Genomic DNA, 19,450 nt, shown 5'->3' with positions numbered 1-19,450 from the left:
AAGTACAATACAAAAACAACACCATGGCTACATTTTGCAGAATGGTATGACAATTACCTTTTTCAGTTCCCAATGCTGTATTCCCAAATAACTTCATACTGTACATTTGACTTTCTTTTCTTTATATTAGATAAATGTTATCCTGTTTTCATATTTCTTTACTTTTCTTGATAATAGGTATTAGTTAAAATATTAAAGTGCACAAATATACACAGACAATGATGCACTGCTCTCGAAAAACTTTACAGGTAAGAAACCTAATTATAGCATATCTACTGTATATATATAATCCTCTTTAATACCATTTTTCTCTCCTAGTAGATGCCTCTGTAACTCTATAACTGCACAGTTGATTTTCAAATAGGCAGATTATCTCCTAAAACAGGGGTGGGCAAAGTCATTCTTGGACGGCCGCAGTGGCTGCAGGTTTTTGTTCCAACCCAATTGCTTAATAAAAGGAAAATTATTGCTCTAGAAACATCTTCTGCTTCATTTTAGTTATCTCCCTCATTAAGATTTTGAACCCTTATTGCTTATTTAAGTCTTAAACAGCTGCATTCTTGGTTTTTAATTGCTCCTTATTAGCAATAAGATGCAAATGACAAAAGAAACCAGCAGTTATCGATTTTGCTTGTTACCCTTTACACCTGTGTGTATTTATCATGCACTATTTGGTTTAATTAAATACTTGGGAGGAAAGAGAAGAGAAAAAAAGTGAAGGATTGAGATATACCTATCCATTTTACACTTGAAAGTATTTGGATGATATCCTTAGACTGGAAAAAAAATCTAGGATATGAGAATGACTTGACATAGCAGAGTTAAAGCAGTAACAAGCCATGAAATGTAATTATTGGCAAGGATTGTTTTCTAATTAAGCAACTGGGTTGGAACAAAAACCTGCCCTCCAGGAATGACTTTGCCCACCCCTGTCCTAAAGGAAGGCAAAAAAAAAACATTCATAAAGATTTGAACACTAGAGCACCTCTATACTGCTGCTTTTGTCCAACTTCAATTGCTTTACAGTGATAAACCACAACAAGACCATAAACAAGAATGAGGTGGAAGGTCTGATAAAATGGGCATCACAACAACCTTCTACTCCTAAACATCAATAAGAACAAATAACACACTGTAGACCTGAGAAGTGACAGAGAGCATCCCTTCTCTGCCAAAACTGCTTATAAAACCACACATAGCTGTCTTGGACTAACAAGACAGGACAAAATGAAAAAACACACCATTGACTTTACACCTTAAAGTGCCTGAGAAAATACAGGATAAAAAAAACTGCGAATTTAAATGACTACAACACAGGCAGAATGGAATTGCTGTATGTTAGGGCTGAACAAACAGTCAAATGTGGGCTAAATAACAGATATGACTTGCCACTACACAAAATGCTGCCCTACTATTGCCAGCCACATATTACTTCATTCCAGTTACCGAGAAACAAACTGTTCCCAACTCTATGGTCTGGCAAATGATACTGTAGTATCATAACTCACATTAGCAGCTTTAAAAAAAGTTTAATTCAGCTAAACATACATATTACCTAACTGTTCTCAATTAACACTGAGACTAGTCATATGGATAACACATATTGCAAACTGTTGGATAAGGCATTGAATTTCATTCTAGATTTTTGATTAATTCTATTTTATATGACTGCACTTTCTCAATTTGTTTGTCACCAAGACAAGTGTGAACAAGATTTCCAGAGTACAGTGATCCCTCGCTATATCGCGCTTCACCTTTCGCGGCTTCACTCCATCGCAGATTTTATATGTAAGCATATTTAAATATATATCGCGGATTTTTTGCTGGTTCGCGGATTTCTGCGGACAATAGGTCTTTTAATTTCTGGTACATGCTTCCTCAGTTGGTTTGCCCAGTTGATTTCATACAAGGGACGCTATTGGCAGATGGCTGAGAAGCTAGATTGCTTACTTTTCTCTCTCTCTTGCGCTGACTTTCTCTGATCCTGACGTAGGGGGATTGAGCAGGGGGGCTGTTCGCACACCTAGACGATACGGACGCTTGTCTAAAAATGCTGAAAGATTATCTTCACGTTGCTATCTTTTGTGCAGCTGCTTCCTGAAACGACATGCTGCACGGTGCTTCGCATACTTAAAAGCTCGAAGGGCATGTATTGATTTTTGACTGAAAAACAAACTCTGTCTCTCTCTCTCTATCTCTCTCTCTCTCTCTCTCCCTCTCCCCCTGCTCCTGACGGAGGGGGTGTGAGCTGCCGCCTTCAACAGCTTTGTGCCGCGGTGCTTCGCATACTTAAAAGCCAAACAGCCCTATTGATTTGTTTGCTAGAGATTGTTTTCTCTATCTATGTGACATTCTGTGCTCCTGACACGCACTCCTTTGAAGAGGAAGATATGTTTGCATTCTTTTAATTGTGAGACAGAACTGTCATCTCTGTCTTGTCATGGAGCACAGTTTAAACTTTTGAAAAAGAGACAAATGTTTGTTTGCAGTGTTTGAATAACGTTCCTGTTTCTCTACAACCTCCTGTGTTTCTGCGCAAATCTGTGACCCAAGTATGACAATATAAAAATAACCATATAAACATATGGTTTCTACTTCGCAGACTTTCTTTTTTTCGCGGGTGGCTCTGCAACGCAACCCCCGCGATGGAGGAGGGATTACTGTACTGGATACATATGTCTAGAGTGAATGAGTTAAATCAATGAAAACAGCATTTAGACTTCATACCATTTTCCAATCCATTTCAGTCTTTCTATAAACAGATTCTAGACTCCAGACTCCATTATCCCAGCCATTAATTTGTTCTTTATTGTTCGAAACACGGATGTAACAGTCCTTGGCAGTATTGTATTGTAGATGGAACAATTTATGTTTCCTTTCCTCTTCTGATGGAGTGAAAACAAAAGCCTTAGACTAAAAAAGGAGAAAATACATTTATTATGAATTTATCACTGAACGTTTTTTTTTATACTGTGAAACTTTGATACATTAATGATTAAAATAAACTTGACTCATTTAAATAAAATGAATACAGACAATATACAATGAATTTATTTCTATAATACATTAACTGTTCTAGAGCATTCACTAGAATTTATAGTGAAGAAATAGTACTAAAATAAGTTTTCATCTCATTTTTCTTTTCATTCTGAATACTACTTTCTCAATTTACCCCTGGCATAGCCATGTTTAAACATGCTGTACTTATCTTGAGGCTCAGTTAAGCTCTCTAAATAATATTTTTAATGTAACTGGTTCAGTATCAACAAGATGTCGCTGATACATTAGAAAACTCTAGACGAGAACAGGCCATTCAACCCAACAAAGCTCGCCAGTCCTATCCACTTATTTCTTCCAAAAAAACATCAAGTCGAGTTTTGAAAGTCCCCAAAATCTTACTGTCTATCACACTACTTGGTAGCTTATTCCAAGTCTCTTTCGTTCTTTGTGTAAAGAAAAACTTCCTAATGTTTGTGCAAAATTTACCCGTAACAAGTTTCCAACTGTGTCCCCGTGTTCTTGATGAACTCATTTTAAAATAATAGTCTCGATCCACTGGACTAATTCCCTTCATAATTTTAAACACTTCAATCATGTCACCTCTTAATCTTTTGCTTAAACTCCTAAATCCTTCTCATAAGGTGTACTCTCGATTTTCCGACCGCCCATTTTGTATTCAAACCTAACATTTTTACTTCTTATGTGTAATACTTTACATTTACTGACATTAAATTTCATCTGCCACAAATCTGCCCAAGCCTGTATGTTGTCCAAGTCCTTCTGTAATGATATAACGGATTCCAAATTATCTGCTAATCCACCTGTCTTGGTATCATCTGCAAACTTAACCAGCTTGTTACTTATATTCCTATCTAAATAATTTATATATATTAAAAATAGCAGCGGCCCTAGCACTGACCCCTGTGGAACACCACTCTTAACATTGGCCAGTTCTGATGAGGTTCCTCACACCATCACCCTCTGCTTCCTGTGTCTGAGCCAATTCTGCACCCATCTGAAAACATCACCCTGAACTCCCACTTCTTTTAATTTGATGCCCAACCTCTCATGTGGCACCTTATCAAATGCTTTCTGAAAGTCCAGATAAATAATATCATATGCTCCACTTTGATCATATCCTTTTGTTGCCTCCTCATAGAATTCCAGCATGTTAGTAAAACTCGACCTCCCTCTACTGAACTCATGCTGACTGTTCAGAATAAGTCCTGTCCTTGCCAGGTGTTGCTCAATCTTATCCTTAATAATTCCTTCCATTAATTTTCTTGTGATGCATGTTAAGCTTACTGGCCTATAGTTGCTTGGATCTGCGCTGTCACCCTTTTTGTATAATAGGATGATATTTGCCATTTTCCAGTCCTTCGGAATCTCTCTAGTGCGCAGTGACTTCCTAAAAATGTGTGTCATGGGTTTATATATGTACTCGCTAGCCTCCTTAAGAACTCAAGGGTAAATTTTATCTGGTCCTGGTGATTTGTTTGATTTCATCTTATTTAATCTGAGCAGCACTTCTCCATCTACAATTTCCAAATCCCTCAGTACCTCCTTAATAATCCCTGTTACCTCTGGGAGGTTATACGCTTAAACATGTGGCTCGGGGAGGTAATACGATTAAACGTGGCTGTTGTACTTTATAAAAATTCAAAGAATGACAACAGATTTACAGTACAAATGAAAAAAGTATGAATAATTCTTACAGCAGACTGGCTTTTAGTTTCCCCTCTGGCAACTCTCCAGGCCAAAGAGCCGGAGGTACGACCTCCAAGCTCACCTGGGTTAGGAGTTTTTGGAGATATAAACTCTACTAACTCCATAAGAAGTCTTTCCAAAAGCTCGCTCTTTCTCTTTGATGTAAACTGTCTTTGTCTCTGGAATGCAAGAATAATAATTTTATCCATCTGAAAACGACAGGTGTGAAACAAACTTTGCAGTGCGAAATACAGTAAACATTACTAAAAACAAACCAAAAAAGAAAATAAACAGTGATATGAGAGAGAATGCAAGCCCCTCTCAATTCTAAAGGTGGACATATCTGAAAGAACTAACCGTCATCTAGTCTTCTGCAAGTCTTAAAGTTAGATAAATCATGCCTCAAGTGACAAACAATACATTTTATTCTTACATTATTTTTCTTTGGTATAATAAAGTGAAAAAAGACATGTAAAACAGTAAGTACACTCCCACAACCTACTTTAAAGCAGAACCTTTTGCAGTTCAGACAGGAGCATCCAGGTTTGTGGAAAAGTGAAATGTGTTACACGGTGTTTTTTAACCTGGGATTAGATTTATGTAATTTTAGGACTTGGCATGAACTAGATACTTGTTAGCTATTTCCCCAATTGTAAAAATACAGACAAGAAAGAGGGTGTAACACTTCTTATAATCAATCTATATACACATCATATGATGAACATTAAATTTCTAACTCAATAAAAAAATATTACTTACTATGAATGTTATCTCATCATGTTGTATTAAATTTTGTTAAAGGACACATTACTACAGACTTCTTTCTTTCAAAATGTAACTATTAAGAGCATGTTTGCCCAATAGTTTTAATCTGACACTTTTGCCATCAAACTACTAGTTGATTATTTTAAATTTACATCACAGACCGAACACTTACTTTGATAAAATCTCATTTTAATTACGCAGGAATAAAAACATATCCTTGACAAATGAAATCATGGATGAACATTTACATGCAATATTAAGGACAATTGGAGGAGATTATCTTGGAGAGAACTGCAAGAAGCAGCAGAGATGAACTCATGCAGACTGACTAAGTGCCATTTTTGAAGAACAATATATTTTACATCTAATTAATCTAAAAAAAAAAGAACTATTTTAAATTACACTTCTTTTCTGCTGGTTTCACTTTAATAAAAAAACTAAGAAATTATATAACAGCATGAGTAGCACTAATCTTACTTAATATACAAATGGTAACTTTGCAAATGGATTCTTGTCAGCATTTCATTTCTATACAGAAATAGAAAGCAGCAAAGTACAAGTGGGTATCTACTACATAAAAGGTTCTGGAATACAGTCTGATATATACAGCCGAAAAGTATGTTTAATTATACTATAAAGACTGCGAATATCCTGGCAGAGTATACATTTCCCCCTTTAAGTCATTTGGGGAATATTTCAACGTCAAAGTAATAAACCCAAAAGAATTAAATATAATATTTTTAGGTAGTAGGTGGGACACTGTTGGCACTGCTGACTCAAAGAAATAGAACCACAGATTTGAATCCCATGCTCAGTGTCTGTGTGGACATTGCATTCTCTCCCCCAGCTATGTTGGCTTTACTTCAATATCCCAAATGGCACTCCAAAGAAACCTGGTATGTATTAGTGTTGGGGTGTGTGTGTCTGCACTGAGATACACTGGCGCCCCATGTGAGGTTGGTCTCTTCTTTATGCTGCTGTAATATGCACTAGCATTCTGTAACCTTGGAGGAGATTAATGGAAGTTAATCTTTGATTAATTTATGAGATGCAAGTTTTTTGGAATGAAATGCGTATACAGTAATCCCTCACCTATCGCGGGGGTTACGTTCCAGAGCCCCCCGCGATAGGTGAAAATCCGCGAAGTAGCGACCTATATTTATTTTATTATTTATACATATTTTAAGGCTTTATAAACCCTTCCCACACTCTTATAAACCTTTCTCACTCTCTTGTTAACCTTTCCCACGCTCTTATAAACACTTCCTATGCTCTTAAACACTTTCTACATTCTTAAACACCTCAGACCAACACTGCACACTGCACGCAGCGATCAGACGTCAATGTGTCTGCACTCGCTTTGTGAAGGGGGGCAGCTGAACTCACGCTGAGCAGAAATGGACTTTGTGCTGCGTCTGCCAAAATGCCTGCTTGTCGCTCTGCGCATTCGGAAGAAGGAGTGTGTGTATGTGTGGGTGTGTGAGAGCTGAACGCACCTTCGCTCAAACCCCCCCTCCCCGGAAGCGCAGTACGTTCCTGCCACTTCGCATTGTCAAGGGGGTGGGGAGCTGAATGAACGCTAAGGAGAAGTGGACTTTGTGCTGGCTTTGTGCTGCTTGTCGCTCTGCGTGTCAATAATTTTAAGCCTGTACATCACCAATTTTCCTGTCTCACTGTCTTGTCTTGTCTTGCGTGAAGTTAAAATGTTTTATAATAGTGAGATGTTACTCATATCCTTAGCCCGACATCCACATATCACATGTGTTAACAAAGTGTGTTTTATAAGTTTACATGTGTTTAAAGCAGGTGGGATGGGTATTTTAAGGCTTAAACTATAAAAATGTTTATTTATATGGTCTTTCTATATCGCAGATTTTCTCCTGTTGCTGATGGGTCTGGAACATAACTTCCGCGATAGGCGGGCAATCACTTGTATTTAAAAACCCGCGAAGTCGTGAATCCGCGAAAAGTGAACCGCGAAGTAGCGAGGGATTACTGTATGGGAAGTGACATCCTTCACATTTTCTATAACTCTGTGATTGTCAGTGCAATTTTCTACGCTGTGGTGTACTGGGCTAACATCACTTCAAGAGAGGCCCACCGAATTAACAAGCTAAATAAAAAAGGCGGTCTCAGTTATCTGAATCACTCTGGATCCCCTTGTGGTAGAAGCAAAGGAAAGAATTAAAACAAAACTGATTGCCATTATGAACAATGCTGCATGTCCTCTCTCTCTGACACACTAACATTAAGGACTTTCAGCCAACAAATTATTCAGCAGAACTGCATCAAGAAACGCTATGGGGGCTCCTTTATACCAACAGCAATACTGCTGCATAATGCCACACTGAGACTGTGACAGCCAAGTCAGGTATTTTCTTTCTTTTTAATTTTTTTGCTTTTTAGTAATTGTGGTGTATGTGTATCATACATATATAGCTCTGTATATAACTAAATTAAATTATATTTATAACAAAAGTTTGCATGATACTTACAACAGAATTGAGCTCATTAACAGATTTCCGAAGCCAGCTTTCTGGTGCTTTTGTTCTCCGGGTAAGTACTTCTTGGTGTTTGCATGAATATCTCCATGTCACATCAACAACCTAAAAATGAAGGATTTTTCTAAATAAGTACAAAGAAAAAGCAGTTTCAGCCAATAAAAAAATAATTACCAAAATACAATAAATGCTTCATTCACACTTTTTCAGTATTTCTTACTTGATTTAGTTTCACAGAGGCAAGAGTAATGGATGTTTCCAATACAACTTTATTCCCATTCCATTACAGAGTATATAGATATTTTCAAGTTCATAAACAGCTGTGAATTATTCTCAATACACACCTCTGGAGCGTAGGAGGAAATTAGAAGTTCTAAGTCTAAACTCCAGAAATCACAATGAGTGATAAACTGAACAAAATTCTTATTCATGTCTTGTGAACACTATTTCTGGTTCCTAGTTCATTACCCTCTTTTACAAAACATCTGTTTTTAATCAGATAAACAAAAAAAAAAGAAAATGTTTACAAAAGAGCATCACTTTGGGCTGAGCTTGGCTTTAACAGTGAACACATGCCACAAAAAGGTTTTATCAGCATGACAGATGCAGGCTCCCTGGGATAAAGAAGCTAATCATGCAACCATCTTACTTATAACAATAAATTATTTCAAATTAAAAGAAAAACACATCTAAAAAGTAAAAATAAAAGTAAAATCTATTAAAAGTGAATTTTACCTCATCCTTAGAAAAAGCAATGATATATGAAAGCTTCTTTCCCCAACCAATCTCATAAAGAAGAGGCTTATCACAGACATTTTCACAGGGGTCACAATGCAACCACCTGCTTTGGGATGTAGAGTATACTTCTGTCCAGACATGATCTAATTACAGTAAACAAAATATTACAGCATTTAAAGGAAATAAACAGATACATGACAAAAAACAATGTAAATGAAATATACAGATGATACTGGGTAACATATATGTAGGTCATTTAAACTACTTATCCTTCAACTGCTTCTACTACTAATACATTTCATACAGTTATGTTTTAAATGAACAATAAACGAAGTACATGGAATTAGAAAAGATAAGTACAAGTTATTCAATTTACCTGTGAACTAAATGCAAAACACTGAAAACTAAACTTAAATGTTTAGAGTACGAAAGCTGCTTTTTATATTTTTCATGCTTGAAAATGATTTGAATATAAAATCAATTATTTCAGAAATGCACCTTTTGTCTTCTCATTGTTTACCAGCTTGTCCAAAGAACACAAAACAACATAAGAAAGCTTTTTCATGAAACAGTCCAATCTGCCTAACTTAGCCTGATAATCTGAACGTGTAAAATATAACTATGGAAATCTCACTATACAGCATAAGCGGAGAAAAATAGATATCTTACTGCTACTTACTGTATCTACAGTATATTACACTATTTCAAAAATTCTTGGCAAACTTCATGGGAATTACAAGAATGTTAGGAATACTCAATTAGTGGTATTAATATTTATAATACTGTACATATATAAAAATAAATCTTAAAAATTTTAATGTCTCTTTTTAATGTATGTTAATGATCCTCTCCTCCCACTCAGAGTTGCTTACTATCTTTTCAATTATAGTTCTTTAATGTTACATTAAGGGAATCACTATAAGCATCTTTCGACAATCTTCTTCATTATCCTCAAAGGATTGTCTTTCATTGCTAAACTTTTTTATTAAGATTCATTTAAATTTAACCTGAAGTTTGATACAATAATTACTTTTATTAATTTTCTCTGCCTACAGCTCTTTTTTTACCTGAAGAGTTAAATTTTTTCAGTATAGTAAAACTAGTGTTTATGTTCATGATGTGAAGGGGAATAAATATTCTGTATGTCAATTGCATCAATGCAAAACGTTTTATTAAGCAAAAAAAATAAAAAATAAAAAAACTGAGATCAATACATTTCTATCAGCATAGAAGAGGAGCAAGCCGAATATCTCGAATGAAAGCTGCACATATGTTAAAGGGAAAAGCTCCCGAGTTGCACACAGCACATCACAATGTATGGTACAGACTACTAGTGCTGATCAGCGAAATTCACCAAAGTGTTTTTTGCAGGAAATATACTGTATGCACCGCATGTTTCTTTAAAAAGAACCCTACAGCAATTACAGTAATTAAAATGGAAATATCCACCAAAGAACTATTAATGGTTTAGAAATTAACCTGCAGATACTATAAAAAATGGTTGTGGTGTGAACAGCTGCTGATGAAGAATATTCAAAAACAATGTCAGATTAAAACTCAGATAACTATATAACACAGCTTAGTGTACCTTCACAAACAAACCACAGCCTCTCTCCTCCACACGTCTGTTGCCACATGTTTTTGTTGTGGCGCCAATTCAAGGAATCTACCCTTCTAAGAGAAAACACTCCGTAAATGGTCTATACTAATAATCGTGTTTAGCTTCTCACAGAAACTTCATGGAAAGTCTCTAAAATGATAAAGAATAATAGCTTATCAGAAAAGTAACATTAAGATTTTCGTCTGAAATACTATTTTTCTCATATTCCCAAACTAGCAGACTACCACTAAATTAACTTTCCTGAACAATGCTAAACTAGCCAGAAATCAGAATTATTCATGCTTTTGCTATTCAAACACAATTGTAAATCAACTTAAAAGCTGCAGATATTCTGAAAATTTCAAGACAAACAGGATGGCTTCCTATATTCTCAGATATTAAGTGTTTGAATATAGTGATTTGTAACCTATTAGGAGATCATGGAATACTTGATTTCCAGTTTGGTTTTCGCAGTCAAACTGAACAATGAAGCAGTCTGTTTTACTTGTGCTCTCATTTTATTAAGTGGAAGCAGCTTTTAATAACAGACAAGTGTGTATACTGTAAATGAAAATGCTACTCTTGATAGTTAAGGGGCTTTCATGTTTTATAGTAATCCATAGGAATTAGCAAAGCAGATGGATCATCAGGACTCGGCAAACTGCCACATAACCTTAAATAAAACAGATGTAAAGCTTTTTATAGCTGTTACAATTCTACAAAAAAAGAATTGCACGTTACTAATTGGCTTTCACATTTCATTTGGTAGATGACTTTTTTTCAAACTCTGGTCTATTTAACCTTTAAGTTCTCCTTTTTTCTTTTTTTTTTTAAACAAGCTCCTTTCAAATAGAGACAGGTGGTAAACCTTGTGCTTCAACTCTTGTGCAAATAAGAGAAAAAAAATGAAAGCTAAAGGTGATAACCACCTATCCATCTGTGACAAAACCTTACTAGATGTATACAGAAAGCTTTGTTCTTTTTAAACAGTGTGCATGTATGAAAACCTATATGTAAACAGTACATGTACATCACTTGACAAGAAATGCTAATTTACAGTTGATGAATCTTTTGCAAAGTATATAATACCTTGCATAAAACACAAAATACCACTAGATTTTGATAAAAAAGCTTCACATTTGTTACAGTATTCAATTCAAAGCAATATAAACTAATGTGAGAGGTGATTTTCTCTAGTTCTATCAGCTTGTTGTTTTAACAGGAAAATATAAGCACTCAACCACAGTTTCAGACAAATTTAAGAAATATAATGTTTGAACAGCATATTAGATAGAGTAGGTTCAAGTAATGAATGATTAATTGATTATATATTGTGAGATATAGCTGGCCATTCATCCCGGCCAATACCCCCAGGCCGCTAAATGGAGCCCTCCTTGCAACGTGGAGATGCCCCGAATTCCAGCAGGGCATCATGGACTATGGAGTTTTAATGCACAGCCCTGCTGGATAACGTCGGGGTCGCCAGAAGACGCTGCAGGGAGACACAGAGACGTTTATTTTCCATAGAGCCTGGAAGTAAATCCCAGTCACATGGCTGAAAGAAATAAAGTGCTTCTGGCCTGATGAAGAAAAGGAGAAGTTTTTACCTGACCCGGAAGTGACAGAAAGTCACATGGACTGAGGGACAGAAACACTTCCGGGTCACGGACTATAAAAGACTCTGGGAAATCCCAGACGCACGAGCCGAGTTGGGAGGCAGGGTGGCTAAGCGTCTGGGAGTGGAGGATTGTTTATTTGATTATTGTGATTGTTACTGTAGTAGTGATTGTTTATTGAAGTATAGTGGAGGTGCTTTGTGCACATTTATTATTATAAATTTAAGTTTGACACTTTGTGACCTGAAAAGGGATGACCATGTATAAAAAGTGTTGTAATTTCTACATGGTGTGATTGAAAAGTATGCAAATATCCTCAAATTAAAGTCTGCAATGTGCACTTTAATCACGTCTGAATTGTTTATTTCTAATTTTAAACTGTGGAGCAGAGGGGTAAATCAAGGAAAAATATGTCCCAAACATTATGGAGGGCTCAGTACTTAAACACAATATTACTATCCTCACCTTAATTGGAAATATGATACTTGGGAAAAAATGTAAAGCTCCAGAAATCTTCAAACAGACTCAGAATCAGTGGATCTTCTGTCAAAGACACTCAAAATTGGAATAACCCTTACAGATAATGATCTGTGCTCCTCTATTATGAAACATATTTACAAAAAAGGTATGACTAAAAAGTGACTATTTATATAAGATGCTACAGTGCAACTTCTTCAACTTCTGCCAACTGTATTTAGAAGTTCAGCTGAATAAAATGTTCTTATTTAAATGTAGAGTGAAAAATGAAAATCCACCAGGTATGAATACACCCTTAGCACTGCCATTCCGAATGCACTTGAAAAAAATCTAATGTCTGGCTTTTATGTTTGGCTGAGCCATTTTTTTTTTTTCAGTGTTCTTCCCTTGCCAATAGCATGCTGTCTGACAGAGCCGGCACTGCATAAAGGCTTAACAGGTACATCGAGATTAGCTTCAGTCTCAGACCTTTTTCCCCTTATTCTATTTTAGTATGTAAATATGAGACATCAGAAAGACAAGTCTTTCTTCTGTTTGCGAGGTTCAAAACATGTGTATCCCTTATTACTTGTCACTACATTCTATGCTAAGAAGTTCCGAATGAACTTGCATTGGTAGTTAGCTATCATGCACACACAGCCCACCTCCACACCTAAAGACAAATATTGGAGTAAGTTACAGACAATTTGGATTGAGTCACTTCATTTGGCACATTAGGCGTTCAGCTTCATGGGAGCACGCCGCTGACTACCTCTGATTCACTAAGATTATGTAAATGAAGGCTACAACTGAAAATTACTGGAAAATTCACATCATGTGTCATTATATCCATCAAATACTCGATGTAAGTCTTATTAGTGGTGGATAACAGGACACTCTAAAACAGTCCTGCGTTTTATTTGAACTACTACTACGCACAAGTCTTACCTGTAATATCCCAGATATACCTTGCATCCAATCCCACTGCTCTACAGCATAACGTGAAACAGTTTGCCCACTCCCCACATCTGCCTCGTTTGGTTTCCAGGAGTTTTTCTGGGTTGTTATATCTGCACATATTAAATTTAAAATCAAGAAGCATAAGGCTATCTGTTGCATACCAGCACTGATACTTATGCAAAAAGCTATCAAATGATACAATTTTATAGAATGCATCATACACAAAGAGAAACATTTGTGTGAACCTAAAAATAAGCTCTGGTTTTATTATTGGTAAATACATTAAACTGCAATTTCAACAAAGATATTTTCCTCAGTTCATCTGGAAGCTTCTGTAAATTTCACAAAAAATGTTCTCACTGCTTAACTGGATCAGGGCAATATGGGGCCAGAGCCTATGGACTAGCATTATGCACAAGGTAGCACACCAGCCTGTACATTCAATTGGAGCTGCCAATCGGCCTGACAGTATGTTTTGGATATCATAAAAATGTGGGAAGAACAAGGAAACTGCACAACGAACAGAAATGAGATCACTTGCAATGCCTTCCAATGGGCGACCTTTCAATGCTTAAATGTAATGTTTATAAAATATTTTAAAACAATGATTTATTGATGTAAGAAAAAAATATACCTTGGAAATCTTGTGGTAAAGTTGCACTGACTGCAGTAGTGACTCTCCACACGTTGTGCACCCCACCGCAAGTCATCAGGTGAAGGAGGCACACTACCAGCAGTTTCAGTTTGGCCGCCACATCTGCTACATGGCAAATTATTTACCCAACTGAAGAATTCCCCCTTAAACCACTGCAGTAACTCAATCAACAAAAAATCACTGGTATTTACTTTGCAACCTAGAAAAGCAGATACAATAAAATTCAGAATTATTAAAATTGGAAACAAATTGGTTAAATAAGAGGTTTTGAAGAAACTGGTTGACACAGTAGTAATATCAATAACTTTTTCATACAATTTGATTACCAATATTTAACATAGAAACTCACAAACTCACTTCCTTTCATAAACTTTTCTATACCACGGACGCTAACTCAGCTAAACTTATAATAAAAGACAGTGGACTTAAATCATTTTAATTTAATAATGAAACGCAATAGTACACATAAAGTTTTGTTGTTATACAGTTAAAGTATACAAGAAAATATGTATACTGTATGTATCTATTGTTGTTAGTTCACCACACATTCACTTTATTTACACATTTAATGACTTGCCTAAAAGAAAGACTCTAAACAAGTTTTGCTTCATTTCTGTTAAGATTGGACTGGGTTAAGTAATATCTAAATGTGAAGTACACTTGTTGAGAAAGTAATTTAAGAGTCTTTCTTTCTGTAATGTCTGTACCCTTATTAATATGGTATTTCTTATTTTTATTAATTTTGACTGTTATTTAATTTGCACCATTGTGATGTCACTTAATTTTCTATTTTAATATTGTTGTCCCTTTTTGTTGTTGGCAACAAAACTTTCTTTTCCAGCCCAATGATTAAATATGAGCATTATTTGTGATGCAGAAAAGGCTATTTAAGATGCTTCACCCATCATGTTAACAGCCAAAGACTAGCAGAAAAGTTAAACATGTCTGTCTTTTGCATTTGTATATTAAGACTTGCTTTTCAAAGATACTATGTTAACTTGAGCATTGTTTTGTAAATCCACCATGTACGGTGTATGATGCTGTTTTAATAATGGCTGCATTGAAGCACGGAACCCAACTTAGAGGTCTTGAGTGGTACTTTCATTCTATTTTGTTAGTATGTCAAAACAAGCAAGCTCTTTCATGACTACTGGTCATACTGTACTAAATTATAGACAAGTAATGATGCCTTTGTTTTGCTTTCATTATCAGTCATAAAGAAAAAAAATAACAATAGATGTTTGTTCTCAATAAATAATTAAAAACAGATAACTATAAAAATAGTTTACCTGGATCTACTGTCATGGCTTGCACCAACTTCTCCTGTGCTTTATCCTGCAGTTGTAGTATAGGAATACATGATAGAGCTTTTTGCTGAACTTCCGAGTTTTCATATATTAAGACATGCTCAAAGTTTGATTGAAGTGTTCTTAAAAAACTCATGATAGACTCCTAATAAAGAAAGATATAAAGAAAATAAAATCTTCCATAAAAGCTGCAACACACAAATTAACTCTGTACCTGCCATGTACTACTATATTTTTTTCTCTTTGACACACTACTGTATGTTAAAGTAAAAGAAAAATATTTGAAATATTTTTAAAACCAACAGGTAAAATACAAAGGAAATATGCAACATATATGCAATGTATTTTCAGTTAATATAAAAACCCATTTTACTCCCCTGAAGAAGATAAATGAACTAACCTTACTACCCAACACAGAATATTGGCTTATTCAGTGCAAGACTGTACTTTTTTATTTTTTGCCCATCAAGTTAGAAACCACAAAATACTTATCCACTTTTACAAAATTAATAATTATAAAATATTAATGTATTTGTTCTAAAAATGGAAAAGTACATTGTAGTGTTTACAAGTAAAAAAGGCAATTAGATTAAAATATTCTAAACAAAAAACAATAAGCTTAATTTAATCTTTCACTTTACATTATTTTATAAAAATAAACCCATTAATGTGGAAATGTGTTTATTCATTGTATGTTTTCTATGTTTCAGTTCAAACTGGGAATGTTAATTACCAGCTGTTCACTTAATTTATGGTAAGTTCTTAAACTAAATAATCTTATCAACTCCACAACTAATGTAAATTTGTACAGAGAAACCAAATTCCTTTGATGCACTGCAACAACCGATACAGACTTTTGCTTTTTAGAAATGATGATCATTTAAATACACGGAGGTATTTAAAGTACACTATTAAAGCTATATCTCAGATCAGTTTACTAAGAGAAGCAGATTTTTCAGAAAAAAGTATGATAAACTTTCTTGTTCTGGGAGTAGTTTACATGAAAGCTGACAAGGGTTGTTGCAAACTGTATAAGACTGTGCTAAAATATCAAAGTAGCACATTAACAATGCATAACAAAATTATAAAAAAAACATGTAGATTGGAAGATCAGACTGTAGACTGTAGTGACTACTAGAGCAATGAAAAACCTCATAACCAGTGGTATGACAGAATCATATTGAGGGTTTATAAAATGATAGAGAGCAAGACAAGCTACCACTTAACATTGTTGATGGGAATAACATTTTTGTAAACTGAAATAAAATAATAAACAAAGCTAAAATTAAATTAATTTAAAAGCTAAAACTAAACGAGACTAATAAAGTAGATGGTAAGACTAACTGAAATAGAATAATAATATACCGGTACTAAAAATATTTTTAGTTTTCATTTTTGAATGAATATTCTTGTCATTAATCTTTAACCCTTGTAACTTAACTCTAAAACAAAGTCATCCACCATGAGCCACCCACATATATTCATCCAGTGAACGGCAGCTGGTGATGGAGGGCGGCTGTTCACACAGCATTTGCAGTGACAGAGCAAGCTGAATACAGCCGTGTAAAGCGTGTGAAATAGATAGCAATTTAAGTGCCGCCTTTCTTTGCGCTTCTTATATATCAAAATGTAATTCAAACGTCGGAAATTGGAATGTGCTGGTCAACAAAACTTTTACCTTATAGACAGAAAAATCATGAGTGAGTAAGGTTTCAGTTTATTTCTCAGGTGCCTGTGTTTTGCAGACAATAATTCACCTGCCACTTCTTACAGGAGAAACCCTTTTTCAAAATAAAACAGCACTGATCAAGAAACTGACAGTCAATGTACAAGATCAGTATATTGGTTCTGACCAATCACATTTGGTTTAAAAAAGGCATTTAACAACGAGGCGATAAAAAACTTCCTGAGTTGGCAATGCCAACTGGTGAAAAACTAAACATGCTAATATGTTTTTGTATTAATTCTATATTTATTAATTTTTCTTTTTTTAGTTTATATTCATAGCTCAAAAGACCCGATATTGTGAAACTAATCCGGTAGCAGTATTATATTTTAAAATATTTGTCCCCTTTTTTTCAATTTCTCTCGCTCTCTCAAAATAGACAGTTGAAATATCATATACTTTTTGTTCTTAACATCAGCCATATCATACATATTGCATACCAGGGATTTTCCCTGCCTTGCACCCAAACCTGCCTGGGTAAGCTCCAGGTTTCCTGCAATCCTGCACTGGATAAACAGGTTTAGATAATGTATATATTGTTCTTAATTTCAGATGCTGTCTCTATAGTTTTGTGGCTGTCCATGTACCTATTAACTGCTCAGCTCATTAAGAGTTTACTGTTCTTATGCATGGGTTATTCAAGTCTCACTGCCCCAAACCTTGACACTACATGCGTGTGTTTCTTTGTTTCCCTCAATACAGCTAGGTGGCGTCTGGACACTGATTCAAGCCTAAGAGTTCTGTTCTTCCTAAGCCCCCATGATTTTCATGATCACACCTGTCAGAACACAGTAGAATCTGTTTTCTGATTTTTTAACATCTTTTCAGGCCTACAGGAGGAAAAATTCTGTCTATAAATTATATGTGTCTCAGATGGAATCAGAAATCAATATGGCTGGTAGAAAATAAAGCCAAGTATGGGAGATTTTTTTGTTGCAATATTGAAGGCATACATTATAAGCACATTGTCTTGGAGCGAGGTATGTTGTGTGCTGTAGACATTTTGAGAAAAAACCCTCAAACCTTAAAATTCACCTAAATTTCATTACAAATTGGCCCATTCTGGGCAATAAAAGGAAAAGATAAAAAGTGCCAACAATCATCGCACATTTGTTCAGCACAAATGACATAGAATATGTTTTAAAAATTATAACATTGTATAAAATTGTTCATATTCAGTATCTGGTTTTGATTATGCTTGTATTTATCAGACAAAAACAAAACCAAACAGTAAACAATGTAGTGGAGTAAGCTTTTAAACTCATATCCTGACCCGTTAAGTGTACAATTCTGTCCGATTGTGACACAAAACTAAACTCCATAGTTGCTCTTTAACCATACCATAAATTACTAAAACTGAAACTAATAGATATAAAAATAAAATAGAAATGTCTTTGTGAAATAACAACTAAATTAAAACTAAAAATACACGATAAAGGAAAACTAAAACTAAACTGAATTTCCAAAGTAAAAAAATATATCTCTCTATTATTAAAAAAAATCTTGGTGGAAGGGAGACCAGGGAGACGAGACGTGATCTTCTCGGAAGACACTTTAAAGACCCGCAAGATGAAAGAGATTGGCCACGGAGTGTCTCGCGGGGACCTTAAACATGAGACTTGGTGCCAAGAGATTGTGATTTGACGTCCCGCGAGAGACACTTTAATGTCACGTGAGACAAGGCAGTGAGACAACTTTTAAAACAAGTTCACGGACATCTGACCATGCAGAGCCCCCTAGTAGAAATTAAAACTAAATAGAAAGGCAAAACTATAGAAATAAAAACTAATATAAAAAGGCAAAACTATAACAACCTTGGTCACTAGCCATAAAGAAAAATATTTTACCGAGAAGATGCAAGAACTGATAACTCATTTAGCCACTGCCAATAAGCTGTCACTTACAGCAGTTGAGTTCAATAAGAGCTGGCTGCTAGCTATAAAATATATCTTGACTATTGCACTGGTGTGGTAAGTAGCAGCCCTTTATAACATGATATTGATTTACCCAATACAACTGGCCATCTATTTTTCCTCCAGACCTCTCAGCTAATAAAAAGGCACACAATCTGCAGCACGTTTTAAGCTCTGGATTCTGTGAAATGAGACACACTTACTAGTGTCATGTTTTTTAATGTGTCTCTCACTACAGAACCAAAAGTCCAAGGGGTGGAGATGGACTTACATTAATACCTCCCCTGCCTTCTGGCACATGGTAGACTCCAATATCCCCAGCAGTAAGTTATTTTTACTTTTTTTTTTTTTTTATTCGAAAGCCATACTATTTCATACATAGTTAATTAACTATCTAGTACGTCCCATATAATAAATATGAAATGGTTTCTCATTTACATCAAATGTTTGAGAACGTATTTAGCAGGTATAGCTGCACCTGATTTAACTCCACTATCTGGAGTGTT

The 19,450-nt window shown here is 35.2% G+C and overlaps 1 protein-coding gene across 4 annotated transcripts in view; it reads right to left on the bottom strand.

Annotated features, from left to right (window-relative positions):
• Nucleotides 1-19,450, bottom strand: part of ngly1 (N-glycanase 1) — a 34,676-nt gene that overhangs the window by 9,534 nt on the left and 5,692 nt on the right. For 2 of the 4 annotated variants that reach the window (XM_028818150.2, XM_028818154.2), the window contains exons 4-10: nt 15,288-15,450; nt 13,978-14,197; nt 13,332-13,453; nt 8,709-8,854; nt 7,968-8,078; nt 4,716-4,886; nt 2,728-2,913 (exon numbers count right to left, since the gene is read on the bottom strand). In XM_028818150.2, the coding sequence (XP_028673983.2) occupies nt 2,728-2,913; nt 4,716-4,886; nt 7,968-8,078; nt 8,709-8,854; nt 13,332-13,453; nt 13,978-14,197; nt 15,288-15,450 (1,119 nt within the window). The remainder of the gene's footprint in view (nt 1-2,727; nt 2,914-4,715; nt 4,887-7,967; nt 8,079-8,708; nt 8,855-13,331; nt 13,454-13,977; nt 14,198-15,287; nt 15,451-19,450) is intronic. The other 2 variants (XM_028818151.2, XM_028818153.2) reach the window with 1 other exon arrangement.

This window comes from Erpetoichthys calabaricus, chromosome 13, assembly GCF_900747795.2.
Source record: "Erpetoichthys calabaricus chromosome 13, fErpCal1.3, whole genome shotgun sequence".
Lineage (NCBI taxonomy): Eukaryota > Metazoa > Chordata > Cladistia > Polypteriformes > Polypteridae > Erpetoichthys > Erpetoichthys calabaricus.
The sequence above is the reverse complement of the archived record's forward strand: the minus strand, read 5'-3'. Positions and strand labels throughout refer to the sequence as shown.